Source organism: Ostrea edulis, chromosome 2 (assembly GCF_947568905.1).
Source record: "Ostrea edulis chromosome 2, xbOstEdul1.1, whole genome shotgun sequence".
NCBI lineage: Eukaryota > Metazoa > Mollusca > Bivalvia > Ostreida > Ostreidae > Ostrea > Ostrea edulis.
The window spans coordinates 83497728-83523997 of NC_079165.1; the positions used below are offsets into that span (position 1 = coordinate 83497728).

At 34.4% G+C, this 26270-nt stretch overlaps 2 protein-coding genes across 10 annotated transcripts in view; one reads left to right on the forward strand and one right to left on the reverse strand.

Annotated features, from left to right (window-relative positions):
- Window positions 1-14542, forward strand: part of LOC125682360 (Krueppel-like factor 8) — a 32120-nt gene extending 17578 nt beyond the window's left edge. For all 9 annotated transcript variants that reach the window (XM_048922868.2, XM_056155207.1, XM_056155204.1 and 6 more), the window contains 6 exons: window positions 1249-1890; window positions 9375-9468; window positions 11668-11752; window positions 12019-12206; window positions 12355-12536; window positions 12654-14542. In XM_048922868.2, coding sequence (XP_048778825.1) covers window positions 1249-1890; window positions 9375-9468; window positions 11668-11752; window positions 12019-12206; window positions 12355-12527 — 1182 coding nt within the window. In that variant the 3' untranslated portion in view covers window positions 12528-12536; window positions 12654-14542. The remainder of the gene's footprint in view (window positions 1-1248; window positions 1891-9374; window positions 9469-11667; window positions 11753-12018; window positions 12207-12354; window positions 12537-12653) is intronic.
- Window positions 14543-20147: 5605 nt separating this feature from the next.
- Window positions 20148-26270, reverse strand: part of LOC125680092 (uncharacterized) — a 77530-nt gene continuing 71407 nt past the window's right edge. Inside the window, exons 36-37 of the mRNA XM_056153498.1 lie at window positions 24807-24844; window positions 20148-22753 (exon numbers count right to left, since the gene is read on the reverse strand). Coding sequence (XP_056009473.1) covers window positions 22613-22753; window positions 24807-24844 — 179 coding nt within the window. The 3' untranslated portion in view covers window positions 20148-22612. The remainder of the gene's footprint in view (window positions 22754-24806; window positions 24845-26270) is intronic.

The following is a 26270-nucleotide window of genomic DNA, read 5'->3' on the forward strand; positions in this document are numbered from 1 at the left end:
ATATCTAAAATCTGTATTCTTGTCATTTCCTGGTGGTGGGAAGACAGACGATATTGTATGGCACATAATAAAGCTGTAATGTCATATTCCATTTTAAATTTCTGTTGAATTAAAAAATGTTCACCATTGTTTACCAACATTTCATTATGAATTGTTCAAGACCTATGGTATCGTATGAAGTTGTGGTAATGAAGCCTGCAATTATGGAGGAGGAATTCTTGGTGCAATGTTACGTCAAACTGTAAAATGTCGAAACAACAGGATTTTTCACTCTTAAAAACCTCATTAGTGTGAAAATATTTGCCTTTGACATCCAAGAAATATTTTGATAGGTTGATATTGTCAGAAATTATCATTTGATTAGCATATTTTGTGTAGTGTTAGCTTCCGTTTGTTTTTGTGAGACCAGATAAATACCAGTACTCCGAATGTTGAACCTTGTCAATTAGGTCATTTCTTAACTTCAAGGAAAGGGTCAAAGTGAACCACACTTCTGTCTGTGTAGGGCTGTCTGTGTAGGGTGAATTTTGATGTATTAGGCTGTCAAAGAGCCATCAAATTTCAATCACTCACCACAGCTTTTGGTTGTTTGCTTTCTCTATTTAAGCATGCATTTTAGAAAATGATACACAGATTCAATTGAAATTAAAACTACTGGTATTTCTGTCCCATTAAACTACATTGTATGTCCCAGACTGGTTGAACACAAGTTGGTTACTAGTTAACAATGCACCAAGAAATGAATTGCTATCAGAAGGGTTCAATATTTTGTGATTATGTCCTCTTGTCCCATACTGGAATGCGGTACCTGCGAATTAGTATACAGTATGCTAATGATCGGGGGCAGAAAATAATTCCCCATGCTTGCTGAGTTAATTAATGAATTGTCAATGATTTGTGGAGGATTAGTGACAGTTTATGTAGAGGTTTATAGTTTTATATATACGTAAGTCCTAACAAGGCGCTAAACTTTAATATTTGACTATGAGGTGTCTGGATGTTAGGCTGTCATATTGGAATTCTCTGAAGGTAAAAGTCTGACAAATAACCTTTTAAAAACATAATTCTTTGAATTATTATGGTTCTTGAGAGTTTTAAAGTGATTTTAGCTATTTACTCCACCATATACTGCATATATTGTTTTTGATATGTATTGGTACATGTACTGGATACAGGTATGAAAGTTTGCCACAGAATATCATAATGTTGTGTTAAGTAGCTCATAACTGTTGCATAACTTTTTTTCAGATGTCGGCCATGACAGATGATGGTGCTCCAATGGTACAGCAGTTCAAGCACACAGAAGACTCGGATGTCAGTTCCTCTAAGTCGCCATACGGATCTTCAGAAGGTTCCCCTCGATTAGACGACGAAGATTCTAATGACGAACCTCCATTTAAATGTGTCAAAACAGAGCCCAGCAGTGTTCTATACCGAGACTCACCCATGCCAATAAGTACACACATACAGTGTGGTTTACAGTTCAAACTCGAAAATCCTAGTCCAGAACGTCAGTCCCTGTCAGACTTGAGCCCAAATTCCTTGGACTCGTCCGTTTCCTCTAACGGGAGTGTAATACCTCAGATCCCCTCGCCCATCAATTCTCCTGTCATCGGTGAGGAGGGCGTCAGTGCTTTTACAAAAACTGTCCCCAAAACGTCAGACCAGAAACTGGCCTTGATCAAACTAAGTCAGATTAAGAGTGCGTTCAATTATAGATCTCCAAATAAACCTACGTCTATCGGACAAATGTTTGCTCTGAAAAAACGAATAAAACAGGCCCAGCTGAATGGGGATGTTAATCTGACGGCCAACTCCCCCTCCCCACTGACTGATGGAGAGATGGTGAACAGACTGTTGTCCAAGGATGAGTCGAAGAATGGAGGCAAGGTTAGTAACTTGTGTTTGTGTCGTTCTGATTGAGGACCTAATACATGTGCTGCTTAACTTTATATGTTGATACTTATGGTAGTAAGTATTTTCACTTTACTGTAAACATGAAAATTAGCTTCCACCAGGGGACATCCCAGTGTATATTTCCAATTAAATAATCGCAATCTTGAGACATGTTTCAATGGAAAAAAGGAGCAGTCTTAAAGTTAGATAGATATGCAATAAGATATCATAAAGTATGTAGCCTTAAAGTTACGTAAATGTACACTTAAGATATCGTAAAATATGTAGCCTTAATGTTAGATAAATGTAAAGTAAGATATTGTAAAGTTTGTTGTTGTATAATCATAATACTTCATAGACATAATGATAAGTATCATTACAGTATGTGGTTAGCAAACTTGTGTGTGTTTACAGCATGTGATAAAACTTTACATTTGGCAAACAACAATCTGTTTACAACAGGAGAAATATAGAAATAGCATTGTGAATTAGTATTTAAGGGTCGGAATTCAGAAACATGACAATTAGAGATATCTTCTGATAGTGATATTCCGATAATCGGCATTTTAATCGAATACATGTCGCTAAAAGCTCGTCAGTTCAGATTATTGTGTTTTTTTTACAATCGATCATGTTCAATGTATTATGTATAACGTTACGGATAGGCTATAACAAATTCACAACAGAGAATTCAATGGAAGCAATTTCATTTAAGTAAAACAAAAGTTGTGGGTAGACGTACTCCAGCATGCTAGAGGTTCATGGCGAGAAACTTTTGACTTGGGACGTTAACCGAGGCTCTAACTTGTTGGATTAGGGGTAGAGGGAGCCCTGTGTTGTGATAAAGACCCTGTCATGCATCATTTTAAAAGAGAAATACCAATGCTAAAGCCTGCCGTGAAGCATATAACATACAATCACATGTTTTTATTTCATAATAAAGATTGCCTTATTGATTTTTGAAAATAAACATTTAACTGATTATGTAATTGATTGCGGTCTTTCGATAATTTCTGATAATCGATAATAAATTTTTGTTGTTGATTTCTCATCCATGTCTCAGTAACTTTCAGCTCTCACTTGTTCATCAATTATAAATTTAAAATTGAGGTGTATATGTTGTTTTCTGTGGTAGTGTGTTAACATTAAAGATAGTATGCATGACTTACTCTTTGTGTCTGCTAAGGTTTCTGTAATTATTTATTAGCTTTAGATGCTTGTAAGATAAGCCTGTTGAGATGCCTGGTGCAGCAAAATTTCTACTGCATTAACCTCATCCTATAATTCCACCATTTGATAATAAAATTATGTCTGCTTTGAAGTAATTATACTGTAGATTAGTTGTCTTGAAATAAATGTGCTGCTGTATGAGGAGGCTATGTGTACTCTTCACTATTTTAGGAGGACGGACAGCTGTGAAGGGGGGTTGGGGGGGGGGGGGGGTACAAAGGTTGCACACCCCTACCTCTTTGGTTTTTAAATTTGTTGCCAAAAAAAAGTTTACTTTTGTGCCTATTTGGGGGCTGAATACCCCCTATTGAAGTGGAAGAAGTATTATCTATCAATACTTGAATAATGGCCCTTCCTCTCTCTCAAAATTGACTGGATCCACCCCTGTTGCTGCAGTGTTTCTGATGATTAGGAAGGTGTGGTATATATTTTGATTTGTTAGATTTCTCTGTTGTCTCTGAACAATCGTTGATCATGTTCCTGGTAGCAGCGATCCTGTACAAAGTCATCCTCTGACGGATATGGTATATGATACATCTCAGGTCACACCCACAGCAGAAAATACAAATAAAAATGTACCAGCATTTTGGATTTCGTATTTAATGCAATTATGATACAGTAAATGCAATACTTGAGACCATTTAATTAAAGAAGAAAAAAATCAGAGTACTCTTTGTATTGTCCCTGTACTTGGTTTAAATGTTGTTTACAAAACATGTCCATACCTACTCTGTGAACTGGAACAGTATTATCATTAATGATATTGTTATAAATGTAATTACTAGTTTATTGATTAAAAACTGTACATCCCCCCCTCTGACAGTAGTGGTCCATCTGAATGATTGTTATTTATAGGTTTAATTACTAGTTTATTGTGTAAAAAAAACTGTATATGTCCCGCCCCTCCCCCCAGGGCCCTTCATTGGTGAATAAACATATTCCACATACTCGTGCAGGTGGCTGTTAATATTTCACATACTCGTGCAGGTGGCTGTTTATAATGCACATACATTTCCACTCTGCATCACCAGTGCTCTGTAAGTCATCTTCCTGGTTAAAATGTGGGTTTCCTGTTCGTCTAGATCCTGTCAGCAATTTCCGATTTTCAATGACTGGGTGTGTTATTCTATTATCATACCATTTTATGAGGTCTTTTTGCATCAGTTTATACTTCTAAGTCAGCAGAAATTCATGCTCTTATTGGGCTACTTCATCGTGCAAATTTTGGTCCCTTTTAGGAATGGTTTGTTTGGGGGTGTTCTTTTCTTGGTTTGTGTTTTATGCTGCTTTTCCATTTAACTGGGTATAAAATCCAAGCATTTTATGTCATATACAAAATTAATGAATATTCTAGTTTGAAGTTGATATGCAGTACTTGCACACTTGATTTTGTAACCAGCTAATTAAGTTGCAAATGACTGAAGGCAGTAAATTTCAGTGTGTAATGGATCATTAACGTGGTAGTTGGCCCCCAATCTGTACTTGCACAATGTCTCTTCAGTCTGAGGTAACACTGGAAGCGATTATAGCCAAAAAATACCAGCGATAGATATGTTAGTTGTCAAATTATGTGAGAATTATCATTCTAGAAATGTCGCCCAAAAGCAGTCTTTAATGTTCCAGTTGTGGTGTTTTTATGCAAACGAGAGAAGACTTATGGAGTGATAATTTGCTTGGGTATAGTTCAATGACAAAATTAATGCTAATGTACCAAAGGTAATATTTCCTGTGTTAACAATTTGAGACAGTTTCTTTCTCGTACATATTTCTAGTTGAGTAGAAATACCTATGATTTAAAATGCGGGGGTAGAGGAATGTTTAAGATTTCATGAAAATAAATTATAATGAATTGAAAAGTCTAAAAATTGAAAGTAAACTTGTTAGTCGTCAATTTCAGTGCTGATGTATGTCCTTTCATTTACACTGTTTAATCTTTAATGTACACATTTAAGATTTGTGGGAGAACTTGGTTTTTTAAACTTGATTCTGCTGATTGTGTATGGAAGAGATGGTGAACAACAGAAGTACAAAAAATTCTGGAGAAATTTAATGCCAGATTTTCAGTGGAGAACACTTTTAATTCTTCAAATTTTGAATATGAAATTGTGATTGAAAATTCCATTGGTAAAAGGTATAATTTTACAGAGAAGATTTTTGACAGCCAAAGTATTCTATCACAAGGTTTCTGCCTCCATGATCCCAGTCGCAATGATGTAATTCTGTTGCCATGGGTGATGGCAGAAGGTGGGGCAGACCATAAACATTTAGATACCAGCATAGGAATTTGCACACATTATACATTATCTACTTTTAGGTATGATAATTTAGCTTGTAATGATGGCTTTTTTCATGGTATGAATTTGCCAGTAAAGAATCTTGAATCTCTGAGAGTAAGTTTATATTGCGCTCAGATTTTCTCGGAGAGTGCTGTGGGAGGTTTGCAAGCTTGTCGTATTTGCCCAAGACAAATATATGTGGGTGCAGGAGCGTGTTTTGTAGTTAATGAACCTGACGTGTAACATCACTGTGTTGGTACATTTGGTGTGTGGCTGAAAAAAAAGCTGGTAGTTTGGCTGGTTCCCTGTTCAAGGTGGGGTCAGCATGGAAACCCCCTGCTGTGGTCCCGATTGTATTGTTCTCTGTTTGCACTGATTGCCCTGCATTAAATATCAGTTGTATGCTTCACTGAATTCAAATGAATGCGATCTCCAGGAGAGGATTTTTTTGTTGTTGCTGTAAATAAGATGCTTAATTGTTGATATGAAGATAAAAAATTACAAGTAGACATTGGCTAGCAGACACAACAAGCCCCAGAATAGTATGACGAACAGTGAAAATATCGAAAATATCAGTTATGTTTCAGTAGCTGCTGAAAATAGTAATTAAAAAGAACTTCATACAAACATTCCAGTAATTGCGTTGATGTGATGATAACTGAAAGAGCACCTGTGTACTTTCTGTGGGTTTTCTTTAATCACAGTAGGTGACATGGAGAATATGATTGGCATGAAGTCAGAGAAAAAAGTCTCTGGGGGTCCTGACCTCTGTAAACTTTTAAAGGGCCATAATATCATGTTCAAACTCTCAGTTTAAAACATAGTATGGGGATTTCCCATAGTTTTCTTTAAGGATCCAAGAAAAAGTCTTAATCCATCAAATGACTATTAACCTGCCAATCCTGGAGGTGTCAGATAAATAAAAGTAAAGCATATAAATTTTCATGGAAATTTTGGCTGTCATTAAATTTGTATAATTATAACACATTGTTGTGGCAGTATCTCAGTAGAGTGTTACAAGGGGGATTGAGAGTGACATGAAATACCCTTTAAAGCGACCCTTGACTACCATTACCACTCTGATGTTTAGGATACAGGGAACATATTAAGATAAATATTTCTATTTCAATGTTGATAACATCCCCTTAACCTCAATAAAGTTCTTTCACTGGATTAATTTGACAATCAATAGATGATATTAAGCTACCTCCCCCTCCCTCTGAAGACTTTGACCAGTTTGAAATGAGAGTTGCAGGAATCCTGTCTGTTCATGACAAAGCAACAGAACCATGATCAATATAAATAAAATGTTTTCTATGTTAGCATTCTCCAGTGGAAATTTTAAAAGTATTTTTTGTCTTTGCCCCCTCCTCCCTTTTTTCCCCTTTAGATTGCTGTGTGGCATCATTAACAGGGTCTGATTAATTGAGGGCACCTTTGTGAACAAATATGTCAAGAATGACATCTATGGGAAGCCACGTTACCAAATCAGAAAAGCTATCTTGATTGTCGATTTCCATATGTCAGGACATTTGAACTTTTCTTTAAATTTCAAATTTGACAAAGACCTCGTTAGCAGTGGTGAAGGTGGGAGACCTTCCATGTCTGAGAACTAAACTGTCGATCGTTTTCATCTTTTAAAAAGTATATGTCATTGATCGTTTAAATGTATTCCTAAAGAGATGCAAAGCCTATAGAACAGACTAAATGCCATGATTCGGCAGAATTTGTGCTCTCTGTGGGCCAGATCAACTGATAAGTCTATTACCCACATCTTTTGTGCAGAATATTAAGGTTGTATTTACATGAAATCTCCAAGCTTCAATAACAAAGGTGTGCAGCCCTGCCTCATACACACCCACCAATAGTCTATCTAATCTGAGGTAACAGAAGCCGTCACAACTCGATGGCTATCAATCCATAATATTTTTCAGCCTTCACGCCTTCTCTATGCCTCACCTGTGGAGCATTTAAAATATCATATTTAAAAGGCATTTCACTACGTTGGTGTATTGTATATCAATGCATTGTTAGAATCAGAAAATCAATCGAAGAACCAGGGGGTCTGTAGCCCATTGAAATCGGTGCAGTTTAAATGTTCCGTTCACCCCCTGGAGAGACTGGGTGAGGTAACTTTTTGAATTTAAATCAGTTGACGCCAATCATTTAGTTATACCTAGCCTCACTGTTAACATCGTATTCCCCGACCGGATCATACGGCTGAAATTTTCTGTCCTGGATCATCAGAGAGTGACTGACCACTAGAGAGACATTGATTTTTTTTTACTAAGTGATAGAGGGATTTATTGTTGATTTTGGAATTATAGTGTGATCACTTGCTGTTTTTCCTTTGTGACAATTTTATCAATTCCGTGGCATTTAAATTCTACTGGACTTTGACAATTTGTTTTTAAAAGACGAGTAACATCCCTGTAGGTGTTGAATTGTCCACTCACAGTAACCAGATCTGCAATCCGGAATCCTGCTGTCATTATCAAATATAAAAGTATCATTTGAAAGGAAAATCTATAAATAGAAGGAAAGGGACCAGAAAGTTTAAAATAGAGACAGGATATAAATATCACAAAATAGACTACCTCGAGTTTGACACCGAACTAGTAGAACATAACCAGGATGCATCTAACTTACTACGAGGATTTCCAGCCCTACCCGGAGTACCCGGTGTTTGGGATGCCGCCCTGTGTAGGCTGTAACCAGTCCTATTTGTATTCCTGGGTATGTATGCTCTCTATGGGCTTTACAACATAATGTCTACCTGAACTTCTTGTTTCTTTTGAGTTACAACTTACCGGTATATATCCTTGATGAACTGCTCTTAAGTTGAGGATAAAATTGAACCAGTTCGGAGTTAAACAAGTTCTGAGTTGAACCAGTTGTAGTTCTGTTTTCAATAAGAAGCAGTTAATAATGAAATTGTTTTTTAGATAATGAACAAACTTTTCGTGACTGTTCTGAGTCATATCTGTTTAGGGAGTTTGTTTTGAATCCGATGTTTAAGAACATTTCCGAGTAGGACCATACGAATCTGTCATAGTGTAGAATGTATTGTGTCCGTTATATAATACCTAGTCTTCAATCAAATGCAGACCACAGGAATCAATATTCCTAAGAGATTCTCTGCTACCCCTGTGAAGTTCTGAGTCATTTTCTAGTTCTGGTATTGACAAAACAGAACTAAAATTCAGCTCTTTTTCTGTGGATGTACTCTAAAACATGCTACAGAAAAAAATTTCCTTGCCTGGTTCCTGTTATAAACCATTGTATTTGTGTGACTCTCGTAATAATGTTAGGTTTCGACCCTCTTCCTTTTTATGCCTGCATGCCCTAGTTATTTTTTTATGCACTGAGATCTCCAATTATATTGATTTGTCCCATGTTTTGTCTTGGACTCTTAATTATTCATTGTGCATATATCTTTCAATTATTCACGGAAGTCTTGATCTGCTTTGACGGGTTTTGAGCTCGACAGTCTACCTAGTCAATATATATTCAATAATCCCGATTTCTTTTTTAGAGATGATATATTACAATAATATCCATATATCATAAAATAATGTCAAAGCCTAAGAAGATGTTAACGATTTTTGTTTTTTGTGTGAGATCATTTAGGTGTGCCCTAATAGTCGGAGGAAGAAGTTTTCTCGCACACGCACAGTGATCACCGCTGGGGGGTGTGGTCCTATACAGACAGGTGCATTACAGTAGACTTATTATAATTATTCACCTACTTTAGAAGCCACTCAATATCTCTGGGCCACACCTTGCCTTTGTGGTGATTTTGATTATGTGCGTACAGACATAGTCAGCCTTAAGACTGATGAAGTAGTCACGGACTGTACGTAGGGATAAGCTAGGTGTAGGCGGGGCTCTTTACAAACTTTCCTGGAGTTAATGTATTGCAATATTGTGGTAAGTTAGACTCTCTGACTGTGAGAATTTTCTGTGTTACAGCCGGTGCAGACAGAGCCAGTGGATTTGTCAGTCAGTAAGAAGTCCCCAGATCACTCCGGCAGTCACCCTATAGACATAAGCTGTGTGAAGAAAGGTCAGTAGTTGTAAAGGATAACCAACAATTTCGGGGTGGGGGTGGGGTGTTGTCATTGATCTTAAATTTGTATTGAGAATGCTTACACCTAGTCTTGCAATGTTAAAAAAAATTAACAAATTACTTTCATATTGCTCTCATTGAAATTCAATTCTCTGTGTCGCTGTGATCAATTCTTCCTGATTTGGGATTTAAAATGGAACCTAATGTGTGTAGAATATCAGAGGGAATTACAACAGCCTTCCTCTTACAAGCATTTCATTGGGGGTGAAATTGTTACATTGGAAAAAAATTGCAATCTCTGAATGAGACTAGTTAAGGGAGCCATTAAAGCTGAAATGTAAAATTATTAATTGAGTTCAAAAAGCCTCATCTTCATAATTAGGAGGACAAAGGACGAGAGGAAATGCTAGTGTGGTTCAATAACAGCCAATAGGCTCCCTCAATGTCAATGGGATAGGGGATTTCTTTTTTAGAATATTCCATTATGTTTAGCGGATGTTGGTTCCCATTGATCTTGCGAGTCTGTATGAACAGTATTGAACCGTTGGATGGGGAGACCTATTGAATTCACAATCACACTGAGTATGTTGGGATGGGCTACCCCAGCGGTTCAATTTGTTTTCATAAACATTTGTATGCAAATAAAAAAAATTAACATGAAAAATGTTCTAGTCGAAAACTGATTGATTCTTGAAACAGAACATGCAGCTGAGGAGGGGTTTGCGGGGGTAGGTGTTTGCCCTCTTCTGCCTGCATGTGTATACTGTTCAGATTTTGTAAATGAGCCATGCAGAGATTTCAATTTATTTTTTCTCTGAGACACACAGAATTTATCTTGATATACATCGCCAGATGTAAATTTATGATTTCTAGGAGTGAAATTCATACCATGTTTAACCCTCATGGGATATAAAACATGTGCCATGATTTCTCAGCTATAATTTGTTTTATAGATGAACATTGTCAGATTTATATCGAGGTATCTTTATTGCTAGTCAGATTGGGTTTCATATTCCAAATTCTACTTTACATAATAAACCATGAGACTTGTAAGAAAACCTCTGTTTGTAACAAACCAATAGTCCAATGTGGTCGGTGAATTTACGTAAATATTTACACCAGAAATCTGTTTATTTGTTCACCCTTTAAACTGTTATTGCGTAATTGTTTACAGAATTTGCCTTGTGGGGATCACCCGATCGTAAATCATTTTTTGCTGAATCACTTCCATATTTGACAGAATCACAGTATCATTATGTGTCGGAATCACAATATCATTATGTGTTGGATTGTAATAGTAGCTAGGTTCACGCCACTAAACAATGGTAACTTGGATCTAATCTGTCTAATACACTGATCCAGGTGACCCCCCAAAAAGTACTATTGAGGCCACAAAAATTTCACACTTTTTGTGGAGTTCAGAATTTGATAGGGTCTTTAAAACTAGCTGCATTGTTTGTGTTTGATGACAGGGGATGAACTGCTCACAAAATTCTCTTGAGTAAACAATAACAAAAGTAGGAAAGAAGTCAGGGGAAAAAAGCTACCTGGTTGTATTCAGTTACTTGTTTCTTAAAGGTTAATGTTGCAAGACAAAGGTGAAAACATGTTTTCCCATCGTAATGTAAATGATTCAAATTGTGTGCACAAATGTTGATATTACAAGTCATTAATGCTTGCTCTGAGCTCGTTTAATAGATCAACAAAAAGAGTCGTACTGAGTTAAATCCCACCTATTTGTTAGATTTATGGAAAGTGTAATTGTGGTTCAATTGTACTCATTGCTAACTTCAAATATAAATAAAATTGTATGTTATGGGAATTTTAAGGGGCCACAGATTGCTCATAAAATTCTAAACAATCATCACTGCGGCAGTTTGAAAACGAGACAATAAATGGAACAAGTAGACAGTGAAATTTATAATCTGTAATTACAGAGTGTGATCATTTTTATCAATACTCTTATGAAGTTATTTGAAACTTTTTATTGCCTCTTACTGGTAGCTGAAACCTTACTTTGGAAACAGTGTGTCAAAAGATGAGGATGATATGGGAGAAACTATAGATAATAGCAACATAAACAAAGAAAACGAGGCTAAAATAAGTAAATAACTACCATGCATTAAGGTGGCCCCCCATATATCATCTGACCACACAAAAGAGTTCTACAGAGATGTATTGTTTTGAACTTTGCAGAGGAAGACATGATGATGTCAGGAGACACTGTGAAGATTGGGTCGGCTGCGCTCTTGTCACTGCAGCGTATCAAAGAGGCCTCAAAGTGAGTTGTTTATGGTGACAGGAGGGGACAATTCTTGTTAAATTCTTACACTGGGAGACAAGTTATGAATGGATGCCATGTTCCGTAAACACGTCCTTAATAAAGACTGGATTTTTCACTGTCACTGACATTTGTGGAATTTTCATATGGAATTGAAAAATGAGATATTAAAATTTTTATAAAAGGAAAATATCTTTCTGATGAATAATTTTTAAAAGAAGTACATTTGAGATTGTTTTGACATGTGTAATAATTGTCTATTTCAGTAAGTTTAAAATGATGGGTTCCCCAAGTTCACCTCGACCGGAAAGTCAACCGTTTCCCATGGCAGCCGCTTGTGATGCATTTATAGACAGAGAAAAAAAGAGACGGGTTCACCGGTGTGACTTTGATGGCTGCAACAAAGTTTACACAAAGAGCTCACACCTGAAAGCTCACAGACGAACACATACAGGTACTAAGCTCTTGCACAGTTGTCTCCCTTGTTCCAAATTTTATATATTTTGTTAGTTTAGGGTATGTCACATGCATGTGATTAAAACCTTCTAATATACTGCACACCATTACCTCTGTCAATGAAGATATATGTATTTCTCTTTCAGGTGAGAAACCGTATGTATGTACATGGGAAGGCTGCACATGGCGATTTGCGAGATCAGACGAATTGACACGTCATTTCCGTAAACACACTGGAGACAAACCATTCAAATGTAATGTATGTGAGCGGGCTTTCTCCAGGTCGGATCATTTATCACTGCACATGAAGAGACATTGATTTGTCATGGTATGCATTGATCATTTAATCACTGCTTCATTAATTCAAATTGTGATAAATGTGAATGCAATTCAAAATTTATTGCTCTCTGTTAAAACTAAATATGTATTTAATTTTATTTTGCAGATTCTTTTAAGCTTACCGTTTGACTTCTGTAAGAAGTTACCACAGTCCAGTTAAAAAAAATGGACCAATGAAATGCCATCCTTTCAGTTACTGCTAATTGCCTTCCTGTTGGTGATTAGTTGCCATGGCAGTGGTTCCTACCAGAGACACCTTTTCTGGGTACCTGTTACCTAGATTTCTGTGCAGCAATATGTTAATGTATTGTCACAAATACTTATACACTTCACTGGGTGCATATACTGACTTAGGTTGACAAGTTTAGCCATGGATACAAAATGGATGCCTCCGAATATACAGGGTACAACAGCCACACAACAGGCATCCATACCAGGGACATATACCAGAGCAATAAGGAATGACAATGTGTTCTGGTATTTAGTGTACAGACTTGGCTTGGCATGAATACCTCTGCTGGCAAGAGGCTATGCATGCAGAGAAACTTAGATTATTTCGCTACCAAGGTGGTGCAGACTTCAGCTGTACATATTTGAATGTCATGAGCTGTTTTTATCACTTGAATGAATTTTATGTCATTTTATAGTAGCTTTTTGTGAGAGAAAATGTTATAAGCATGCACTACAGTACATTACTCTGTGTGATGTTTTTGTTTGTGGAGAAAAAGGTCACTGATAGTCGTAATCAGTGTTCAGATACCGGTAGTTTAATACTATCTGTTAGAAGATGTATTGTCAATGAAATGTTTGCTTGGCTGTTGAATGAATTGTTTTTATCTCGGCCTGTCAAAAAACTTTATCAAATGTCAGCAAAAGTGATCGTCCACTCAAATGTTGCATTGGTTTAAATGCAGCAGGAAATGATTTACTGAGCACGACGGGAGAAGCAATAATTGTTTTCAAAGATTCGGGGGAAAAATGTATCAAGATTGTTATTTGTTACGATATATAACAGTGCAAAATTCAAGCAATAATGATGGTTTAGTATATGATACTAGTACATGATTTTTTGTTTCCATTCTACAGAGAATCATTGTTAGATTGCTAAAGCTACTTGTAAAAAGAATTCACTGCTGAGAATATATACATTTGTTTGTTTCCTTTTCTCTCAGGTAGAAAAGAATAGTTTTCCTCAGAGCAATAAATTTTGTTACATTGTTGCCAAATATGTATTTATTTGTTTTTGCTTTTGTTTTAAGAAATCTGCTGACACAAATAGTATTTTTTGAATTGTCCGTGTCTTTGACGGTGCTAGTTATGTAGAACCATCATTTGTTGTTGTTAATGGATGTAGAAAATAAGTCTAAGCAGAAAATTCGTCATGTAATGAATGTTTGATACATCAATGTGAATCTGCATCTGTTGATGTGTATATCATCTTTTCGTGTAGAGAAGTGTCGTTTTCTCCAGGTGAAAAGGACAAAGAAATTATTGTTAGCTTACATCAGTGTATAGTAGAATAGGGTGGGGTGGGTTTAGGTTGTAATGACAATATGTAAATTTCATAAAAATTTGGGTAGACTTCAGTATAAATGAATTTTAGGCTGTATAGCAATAATCCAATGCTTTTTTGTACAGGATTGAAGCATTGGTGCACTGAATTAAATAAGTTATTTAATTTGAAAGTGTAAATTTTTAGCATTTGTGTACAAAGAAAAAGCTTTTATCATTTTACATGTTTTAAATATTTTACTGAGTAAGTGATCAGGTGGGACCAAGTTCAAATGTTACTTCCTGAATGAATTTTTAAAAGAGGATCATGTGTTCATATATTGATAGAGATTGCTATATTTTTCAGAACATTTGCTTCATATGTAAGATATATTTCATGAGCTTCAGTGTTGTCAATATGTACTCCATGTTGTAATTCTGTCAAAATCTATAAAATTATTGCAGTTGTAAATTAATTAATTTATTAAAATGCGATCAAATCTATTTTGTGGTTGATTTAGTTTTTAACAAAAATGCACCAATTCTCACTTAAACTTTGTACACACCATGTTTTGGATACACCATGTTTATATGAGAGGAATAACACATTGTCGTAATGGCTGACTTTCCATTTGAAACACAAACAGAAAAATAATATGTATATTCCCTTGTCCTTCTAAATTGTATTGCCTAGTGGGTTAATTAGCAAGGCTGAGTTTGAGTCTCACCAAGGTTTTAATATTTAACCAGATGATTTTCTTCCCTTTTGTGCTTGAAAAGAAGGTAGGTTTTAAAGGTTTTAATTAAAAAATATTGTATACCTCACTTCTAATCCTCAGTCATTTTCTCAGATGTGTTATACCTTATTAAAAATTAGAGAAATTTAAATTCAGTTGACATGTAATTCAGGGGAAAAAAATCTAGTACTAACCTGATATTTCTGAACACACTTCTGATGTCAGTGCGACTTTCATTCCAATAAATCTAGTGTGGTAGTAGTACCGTTCTATCTGGGTTAATCTTGTGTGGTAGTAGTACCATCCTATCTGGGTTAATCTAGTGTGGTAGTAGTACCATTCTATCTGGGTTAATCTAGTGTGGTAGTAGTACCATCCTATCTGGGTTAATCTAGTGTGGTAGTAGTACCATCCTATCTGGGTTAATCTAGTGTGGTAGTAGTACCATATCCTATCTGGGTTAATCTAGTGTGGTAGTAGTACCATTCTATCTGGGTTAATCTAGTGTGGTAGTAGTACCATCCTATCTGGGTTAATCTAGTGTGGTAGTAGTACCATTCTATCTGGGTTAATCTAGTGTGGTAGTAGTACCATCCTATCTAGGTTTTTGATAATGGACATCTGACAGTAGTGATAACAGATATGGATGTCCCTCAACTTCGAGGTCAAATGCAATGATTTCTTCTAGGACCTTGTTTTTAATTTTACAGAAAGTTATGGAGGGGAAGCAAAGCCCCCTCCCCACCATTAATGCATAATAACCTGTTATAGTAGAAGATGAAAAAGAATAATTTGTAAGTCGGAATTAAACTGTTACAATATCTAAATTATAAATCTTAATCTAAATGTTGTTACAAATTCAATGATACATAAAATAACAATCAATAAAAGCATTTGACTTTCATGAAATTGATGTGGCTCATTACACCAAAATTTTATTTAATGGCTCGTTAAAACACCTTCTATGAAGAATGATTTCACCATCGAAAGAGTGATACAAGCTCACAATTACTTTATATTAACTTTTTGAGATTTCTCTGAAATAAAAAAGGTGTTTTGTTTGCAAATATTAGAGTCCAGATTTCACTGAATTAATGCATGGTATGGATATCTAGTAAAACATGCCTAAAAAAACTCAGGTAGATGTTCTAATTTTTAACTAAAAAAAATATTTACAAAACTTGAAAACTTTTTAAATTGTTAATATTTTTTATGTCTACAACTAAAATCTTCAAAAAAAAACAACCAACATGTCAATTAGGAAAAAAAATAGCATACAAAGGAAACAATCTAATTAAAATTAGATCTGATGTGTAGCGATAGTAGATAGATGTGTAATGATAGTAGATAGATGTGTAACAATAGTAGATAGATGTGTAACAATAGTAGATAGATGTGTAACAATAGTAGATAGATGTGTAGCAATAGTAGATAGATGTGTAATGATAGTAGATAGATGTGTAACAATAGTAGATAGATGTGTAACAATAGTAGATAGATGTGTAACAATAGTAGATAGATGTGTAACAATAGTAGATAGATGTGTAATGATAGTAGATAGATGTGTAACAATAGTAGATAGATGTGTAACAATAGTAGATAGATGTGTATCGATAGTAGATAGATGTGTAACAATAGTAGATAGATGTGTAGCGATAGTAGATAGATGTGTAACAATAGTAGATAGATGTGTAACAATAGTAGATAGATGTGTAGCAATAGTAGATAGATGTGTAACAATAGTAGATAGATGTGTAGCAATAGTAGATAGATGTGTATCAAGAGTAGATAGATGTGTAACAATAGTAGATAGATGTGTAGCAATAGTAGATAGATGTGTAGCGATAGATGTGTAACAATAGTAGATAGATGTGTAACAATAGTAGATAGATGTGTAATGATAGTAGATAGATGTGTAACAATAGTAGATAGATGTGTAGCAATAGTAGATAGATGTGTAGCAATAGTAGATAGATGTGTAACAATAGTAGATAGATGTGTAGCGATAGATGTGTAACAATAGTAGATAGATGTGTAACAATAGTAGATAGATGTGTAGCAATAGTAGATAGATGTGTAACAATAGTAGATAGATGTGTAACAATAGTAGATAGATGTGTAGCAATAGTAGATAGATGTGTAACAATAGTAGATAGATGTGTAGCAATAGTAGATAGATGTGTATCAAGAGTAGATAGATGTGTAACAATAGTAGATAGATGTGTAACAATAGTAGATAGATGTGTAACAATAGTAGATAGATGTGTAGCGATAGTAGATAGATGTGTAGCGATAGTAGATAGATGTGTATCAATAGTAGATAGATGTGTAACAATAGTAGATAGATGTGTAACAATAGTAGATAGATGTGTAACAATAGTAGATAGATGTGTAACAATAGTAGATAGATGTGTAACAATAGTAGATAGATGTGTAACAATAGTAGATAGATGTGTATCAATAGTAGATAGATGTGTAACAATAGTAGATAGATGTGTAACAATAGTAGATAGATGTGTAACAATAGTAGATAGATGTGTAACAATAGTAGATAGATGTGTATCAATAGTAGATAGATGTGTAACAATAGTAGATAGATGTGTAGCAATAGTAGATAGATGTGTAGCGATAGATGTGTAACAATAGTAGATAGATGTGTAACAATAGTAGATAGATGTGTAACAATAGTAGATAGATGTATAGCGATAGTAGATAGATGTGTAACAATAGTAGATAGATGTGTAACAATAGTAGATAGATGTGTAGCGATAGTAGATAGATGTGTAACAATAGTAGATAGATGTGTAACAATAGTAGATAGATGTGTAACAATAGTAGATAGATGTGTAACAATAGTAGATAGATGTGTAGCAATAGTAGATAGATGTGTAACAATAGTAGATAGATGTGTAACAATAGTAGATAGATGTGTAACAATAGTAGATAGATGTGTAACAATAGTAGATAGATGTGTAGCAATAGTAGATAGATGTGTAACAATAGTAGATAGATGTGTAACAATAGTAGATAGATGTGTAGCAGTAGTAGATAGATGTGTAACAATAGTAGATAGATGTGTAGCAATAGTACATAGATGTGTAACAATAGTAGATAGATGTGTAGCAATAGTAGATAGATGTGTAACAATAGTAGATAGATGTGTAGCAATAGTAGATAGATGTGTAGCGATAGTAGATAGATGTGTAACAATAGTAGATAGATGAGCGGATCAGGATCTAATTTTAATTAGATTGACAAAGGAAACTAATTTCTTAGTGAAAAGTGCATAAAGTTAGCAAAAATATGATTATTTTCGTAATTTCAATAAATTTTGATCAGGATTGATACTTTTTTTTTCTCTGGTTTGGTTCAAATCTAAAATAAAATGATATTTCTGAAATTTGGTTATTCCATTTCAATTTCTCTTTAAAACATATTTGTCCAATATATCTTTTTGCAAAATTACATGCGTCTTTGAAGATTTTAGCAGTATAGATTTAAAAGATATTAACAAAAGAAACCAATGCAATTTTCATAGATATTTTTTATTTAAAAAATTAGAGCATTTACGCAAGTCTTTCCTGCAGGTTTTATTAGATACTTACACATGTATTTCATGCATCAAATCAAAGTTTGGATTTTAAAATCTCTTATTTGCAAACAAAACACCTTTTTTATCATTCCAGAAGAAATCACAAAACAATTTATATAAAATAATTGCAAGCTTGTATCACTCTTTCAATTAATAGTGAAATCATGCTTTATACGAGGTGCATAAATGAGTCATTAAATAAAACTTTAGTGTTATGAACCACTTTAATGTTTTTATTCATTCCATCCTGCCTACAATCATCAGCGACTCTACATAGGACTGTCTCAAGTAAAAGTTGACCAATGTTTAAATACTATATGTCACAAATTACTCTAGATGAAAATAAATTAAAGTTTTTGGCCTCTTGGTATGTGTATTTAATTCAGTAATATCTATATTTTGGAGCAGTCAATACCCCATTGTGATCGAAGCCATAGAATAAACAAATTACTGAAAGTGCCAGTTCCCGATCCCCCCCCCCCCCCCCCCCCCCCCCCCCCCCCCCCCCCCCGTGGTGGAAATGCCGAGTATGCCATGATATGTCAATATATAGTTATTACTAGAGACAGTACTGTAGCAAACAAGAGGTACTGTGAGCAATGTCACTAAGAATACCCCCCGCTTACCCCAATCTCCCAAAGAGTGTTGTTAATAGGTATAAATTACCTCATTCCCGAGTGTAAAAAATATGGTATGCCTTTGTAGAAGTAAATGGAAGATATAGTCCGAACACAAATTCATGGCATACACCTGTAATTTTGACCTTGAGATCAAAGGTCAAGGTCATAAAATGGTCATGAATGTACATGACACATAGTCTCATGGTGATACACCCATGTCTTATGGTATGACTATGTCAAAACCCTATAATAAATTTTTGACCTTGTGGTCAAAGTTCAAGGTCATGAAGGTACCCGACACATCGTCTCATGGTGATACACTCATGTGTCAAATATGGTATGCCTATGTCAAAGAACAAAGAAGTCATGGCCCTGACACAAATCCATTGTAAAAACCTTTAATTTTAACCTTGAGGTCAAGGTCATATGGAGGTCATGAAGGTAGATGACATATCGTTTCATGGTGATACACTCATGTGTCAAATATGGTATGCCTATGTCAAAGAACAAAGAAGTTATGGCCTGGACATGAATCCATTGTAAAAAACCTTTAATTTTGACCTTGAGGTCAAGGTCATATAGAGGTCATGAAGGTACTCAACACATCGTCTCATGGTGATCCACCTGTGTGCCAAATATGGTATGCCCAAGTCAAAGAACAAAGAATTTATGGCCCGGACATGAATCTGCACAGACAGAGTGATTCATATATACCCCCCTGAACTTCGTTCGGGGAGTATAATAAGCGATAATTCCTGACCCACCCCCACCCGAGTCCATGGCCGAACATACTGTATTTGTTGCAGTATTTACTAGCAACATAACCGAAGCTCTCCGAAACAAAAAAGTATGTTGTCAATACAACAAGGATACACCAATTTCTTACCCAAGATCTGCAGGTCTGAAGTTGAATATTTATCCATGTTCAGTAAGATTTTCCATCTTTGTACAACAAGGGAGATCAATCTAGCATAGCATGCTAGTGTGTAACTTAATTGACCTAGTAGCATCAATTACCAAAATCTATTCATTGAAAGCCTCTCTTTCAATCTTTTTTAGGCTCAAGATGGTGGAAATATATAAGAGAATCTCACAAGTGGTACACATTAAACTAAACAGATACTCAAGTCTAAAGTAATCCTCTAAATCACAACACACAATTCTCATGTTTAACAATTTATTTCAACATAATTGACTGTCTAAATACGAGATAAATGACAAAGTTTGTGACCTTGGGTATGTGATACGAGTCTGTTTAACTTTATACAGAGCTTGTTAATGACAACATGTTCCTCAATACAACTTTGACTAGATAATACATCAACTTTGTCAGCACTGTCTAAAACGATTTAAAACAACAACTCAAAAATGTAAAAATCCACAAATTCCACTCACATCCTCTTGTTAAAAACACAAGTCTTCATTTTTATGCGCGAATGTAAAATAAAGTTCTCGATTACAGAAATTAAATGTTCTGGAGGAATGTCAGAGACTGCCTGTTCTGGATATATGTTATTTATCTATTTATGATTTTTATCTCTTCATTAAAAAAAACAGGAATGCAGTTAGTATATCACTGTACATGTACATGGAATGCACTGTCGTAAAAGCACATCGAAGTAAATTGTAATCTAAGAACATAGCACTTGTATATAATTCGTACACATATATTTTCTATACATGTATATATCTATCTTTTAAAATAAACAGATCAGGTGTATTTGAAATATCAGATCAATGGTCAGCTATTTGCTTCAAAAACTGAAGGTATACTCCCCAGGATACATAATAGAAAATATAAGTTTTCACCATAAGTCTGCTACTTACTTTTAAAAAAAACCAACAACTTAATATCGGACATAATTCCAATCTGGAATGTATGATAAACGAAAAATCGAAAGTAGGTCAGCTCTGAAACCCAAAGTCAAGGTTCCATTGTCTGGAATGCAAGGTAAACCAACAAAACATTACAAATAAATGTCTAACAAATAACAAAGTGGTAATAAAGTCCGTCGAGTCAGTGAAGACCCCAGTAAGTGATGCGCAGTTTCAGTCCCTTCCTAAAAATGAAATCGCTGTGAAGTTGAAAGGCCTACAGATAGCACGTTCATTGAAACGCAAATCAAAAGTCCTGTCACAATATGGCACAGAAAAAAGTCGACTGGTATCCGACACAGAAAAAAGATGACTGGGATCTGGATTTTGACAACATAGCTCTATGGTAGACAATCCACATTATAACAAAGTAAAACATGAAGGGTCTCACCTTCCACTCATGCTAACACAAATTTCTTTTAACAAGGTAAACAAATCATGATGATGCATGTCTTTGTTTCCTAGAGGTTTTAAAATAAACAGACACAGTGTAGCAACTAAAAACATCATGTTAATTAGAATACAGTACAAACATTTGGCACACCAAAGTGGGGGAATGAATATCTTTCATGATTTTGGTGAAACTGAGGATTAAACATTTCAAAAATGTGCAAGTGACTTCTATAAGTGAATAATCTTTGATTTCAGATTTCCTACATCTATCAATATCGCACATATTAAAGCATACAATAAAACTTCGAATTTCTGAAAAAAAATTCCTTAAAATTTTGAATACTTTTAAAAGTCACAAGATTTCTACATACAGTTAAACCTGCCTAACCGGACACCTGTGCACTCCTTTTTACTGTATATTCCAACCCCTTCTTTCATTTCCAATTGTCTCTTTTCCATGTTCTCTCCATTGTCTAATCCGATATACTGTCTAATCCAACGTAAAATCTATCTCCCAAAGCATGCTAATATAGGCAGGTTTTACTCACAGGCAATTACATAGCTCAGGATCGAATTTACTATTAAAGAGTACTCTTAAATAGTACAGTTGAACACAAGTGATACAATTACCTGTGGTTTCACTGTGCACAACACTTGTACAAATCAATATCAAAAACCACAACTCTGAATGTAACTATTCTAAACATGGATATGACAATCTTGTATATGGAATCCATGGGATAATTTCAGAGAATTCATCAATGTCTCACAACACCAAATATATACATATAATAAAACATTGCATAAAGGGTAACATGCATAATATTACAGCTCCTGAGGGGGCGATATATAATGTAGAGATGGAGATATGGGCCTTACATGGCAAGACTTATCCCCATTCTGTCATGGATTTCTTAGCAATAGTTATTAGATTTGCATAAACGGTGACCTAAAAATGAACATGCATGGTTGTTGTAAATAACTCAGTCTCCATTGAGTTACCTTCCCCTGATAAAACAGATCACATCATTCAAGGTAAGAATTCGATACAATAATATGTCCATATACGATACTCAATTCCTTTCACCTGATACGATATACAATTAAAGATATACATGATAAAAACTAGAATGTTAATGGTTAACATACATACTATTGAGTACAATGAAAACAAGAATATGTTTTAGATGAACACACCCTCCCAAAAGATTATCTTTAAATCATCTTATCAAAATACCGATCTTTTTTACATGCAATCTTCAAAATCATGACAAAGTATGGATGTGATTTGTACACTGAATTCTAATACAACTGATACATTGTGAATGTATAACACTGATTAGGGGTTTCCTATCTATCACACAAGAGACTCCTCTCCATCTTCACTGAACTCCGCTTCGAACACACACATTTCCTCAGGTGATCTGTGAGGAGATTTTCCTGATTTCAACATGGTGTAAATCTTCCTGGCTTTATCTTGAAAATGCACTCTCATAATCTGCAAGAAAACAGGAATTTTTTTTTTATATAAATCACTTCCTGTGATAAAAAGGTAAAGAATACTTTAATAAGAATATTACTTCAATAAAGTTGGTATACATGAAGTAAATTATTTTTTCTTTCTTTTAATTAAGGTACAGGTAACTCCCGATAACTCGAAGTTCAAGGGACCTTGATAAAACTTCTCGAAATCAAGAGTTTGAGAGATCGAGATTCAGAAATTGAAGGTCCGACCATTTGGTTCCAATTTTACAGTAACCGAAAAATGTTTACCAGCAAGATCATGGGAACGTTTTGAAATGTTTACCAGCAAGATCATGGGATCGTTCTCACATGTTTTCCTTCATGTTTGTCAAGTAATTCATTTAATTTCAAAGTAAAGAACCTTATTTTGCATTAATAAAATGATTTTAAAGTTTATGTATTTATTTGTTCTTTTCTCATGCTAAGATTGGCATACAAAACTAATTTCCGATAAAACTTTACTGTCGTTAACTACACAGAGCACAATTTTATGTCGCTTTACACAAAGCAAAAATTCTAATAAAGAAGTAAAATTATGTTTTAGAGTATTCTTTACACAAAACACAAACTCGAGAAATTTAGCAGTCTGTAGATCTCTAAATTAATGTCTCAAACCTACTCTCTTGTTGTCAAGTCAAAACAATTCATAGTCAGATTATATACAAATTTTCATCATCACAAGACCCCAGCGTAGGGAGAAAACTGACTAATTAACGAATTAGATAATCACGTGTCCACCTCTACCAAGAAGCACGGGTGATATATCGCTTATAAATGTAAACTCCAATTACCACCACCACACTACCCTCCATCATTCCATAAAATCCAGGTAAGGTCCAAGCGGAAATAATCATACACTTGGGTAATGGTGTGTATACCCTTCGAGAGATCAAGAGTGAAAAACAATGAAATATGTTTTATGGGACCCAACTTCACTTCGAGAGATTGAACATTCAAGAGATCGATAGTAAATTTGCTTAGTTATATAGAGAATAAAAACGAGACCATGATTTCACTTCGAGAGATCGAGAACTTCCGAGAGTCACCTGTATGTTGAACAAAAGTCAAATTGATGCCCATTCTACACCCATTTTTCTGGTAACCCACATGCTCCACAAGATATAAATGCACTTGGAGTAAACATCAAACTCATGCAACTTAGAATAATGGCACTGGTTCTTAACAAAGTTATAATCTTAGTTTCTAGTAATATACATTTATCAAGGGTTATTCTATCTAAATTTTGTGGAGGAGGACATGAATCGCTTCCCACGGATGAAACAAAAAAATAACTCCTTTGAAGAATTAACCTACTACAACTACAAAAAAAAAAAAAACTCCCAAAAGTCTGTGTAGAGAGTCGGGGAGTAGCAATTTCAAAATATATATATCTTTAGATTTTTTTTTTTAAAAAAAGACTAACTTCATTATTGTGAGGTATTTGCATGCCATATACAATATGCATCATAAAATATGTGTACCAGTATTTATACGAGAAGAAAAAAAAAATTTCATTTTAAAAACTCATTCCAAACAGTGACATGGATAAAAAATAGTCCATATAAACAGAAATCTAACACAACATCATGGGATTATCGATCTATCACATGGAAGTTAAAAAAACAGGATTCTAAAAGGAAAGTAAATGTTGATAAATACAATGTATATGTACTTAGTGAATATTTTAAGGTCAAAGGTAAACAAAAGGTCAAAGGTAAACAAAGATGTGGGCAGATATACTAGTATATCAGTGCATAAATCCACTCACCACATACGTCATGCCTCCGACTGTGAATTTATTGTGATAAATAAGTCATTATCAGTTCCACTATTGATCTTATATCAGAGCTACAGTTGTAATTAAAGTTAGAAATTATTGACTTCACTGCATTAATTTACTAGAAGAATTCTTATCCCTGGTTAAAAGAATTTTCCTTCAACCCACACTTTGGAAAACCATACAATAATTTTCTGTCTTTCAGCATCATAATTTTTTTTAGAGGTTTGTTTGCTTTATATATATTTACCTGATCACCGTTGGATAGTTTGGTCTCTAAGCTGTATTCTGTAAAAAAAAAAAACAAATAGATGTTCTTCAAAATACATCCACAAATTCTAAAACACGACTTCAAACAAACCTTTCTTTATATTGTTCAGTTTCTTTGTCTAATAATGGTATGCATGAAAATAACAAAAACTATTACTTTCATTACTTAAAAATGTAAATAAATCAAAGTATTTAAAATTTCTGTTTAAAAGTTTATTTTACTGTTAGGTCATTCACAGGTTTAAACCCGTATCTCATTCAATAATAACAGATCAAATCAGTACATCCTATCAACACATTCATTAAGAGGTTCATTTTTTTTTGGCCATTCATCAGGATTGATCTAGTTTCTATAGCTAACTATGCATACACCAACTGGCCACTGTAAAAGCATTTCGTGAAAATTGGCTGCATAAAATCATTAGTAACATTTGCTTTATACTGTAAGTATTTCATACGTGCAAAATGTGGAGATACAAGCTTGTTTTTAGTAGTCTTCATAGAGTTTTGATTTAGTAAGTTTAGTTTTATAAGCACTGTTTTATTAAGGTATTCAATGTATAATGACCATATTTCATATCTAATAAATGGATGGTGGAATATTTGTAATCATGGTATCATTTGAAGGGTTCATCAAATAAAAATAATCCACCGTAGGAATTTTCAAAATTTTGTTTACTGCATGATTTATTTCATCTAGAATTTAACATTGAAGTATATGGGAAAAGCATGTTTTATTACAATATTTTAAAAACAAATCATATTTTCATAATTATCTCTTGGTAGAAAGTTACATACACGTTCTTTTTATGAAAATATGAAATAAAATTAATCATTGACCGCACACAGTTTTAGAAAATGAGATTTTTCTTATTTTTACAAAGGGCAGACAACTTTTCCAAAAAGTCTTAAGTGCAAAAAGGTCAGCTTCTAATCATTTACCAGTCATGTGAATTTCATCTGCTTCACTTTCATCATTATTTAACAATAAACTTTTATGTTGATTTAAATCCTTCAAAATTGTTCATTATCCTTTCATTATACATGGAATACCTTAAGTACGGCATTAGTAAATCACTCTACTGACACTCTAAACAGCTGGTTAGAAGGTAGATAGAGACAAACAACTCCAATGTTAGGTGTTGCCACTTTACCTATTTAAACCTTGATTTATTTCGTTTCTCTATTTTACCTGCACAATGTAATTAATGCATCAGTGTTATAATTATCGTGAATCAAACTGTATATGGTTGTAGTTGGGCTGTGACAATGAAAGCTAGATGGAATAGAAAAGTGACTGATAAAAAAGTAAATGGTTGATATATATTGCTGTTAAGCACATACGGAAAGTTTTAACACATTACTCAATAACACTACATTTAGGAGAGTACCTGGTATACATATAAGAGTTAGGATTTTTTGGTCCCATCTTACTTATGATAAG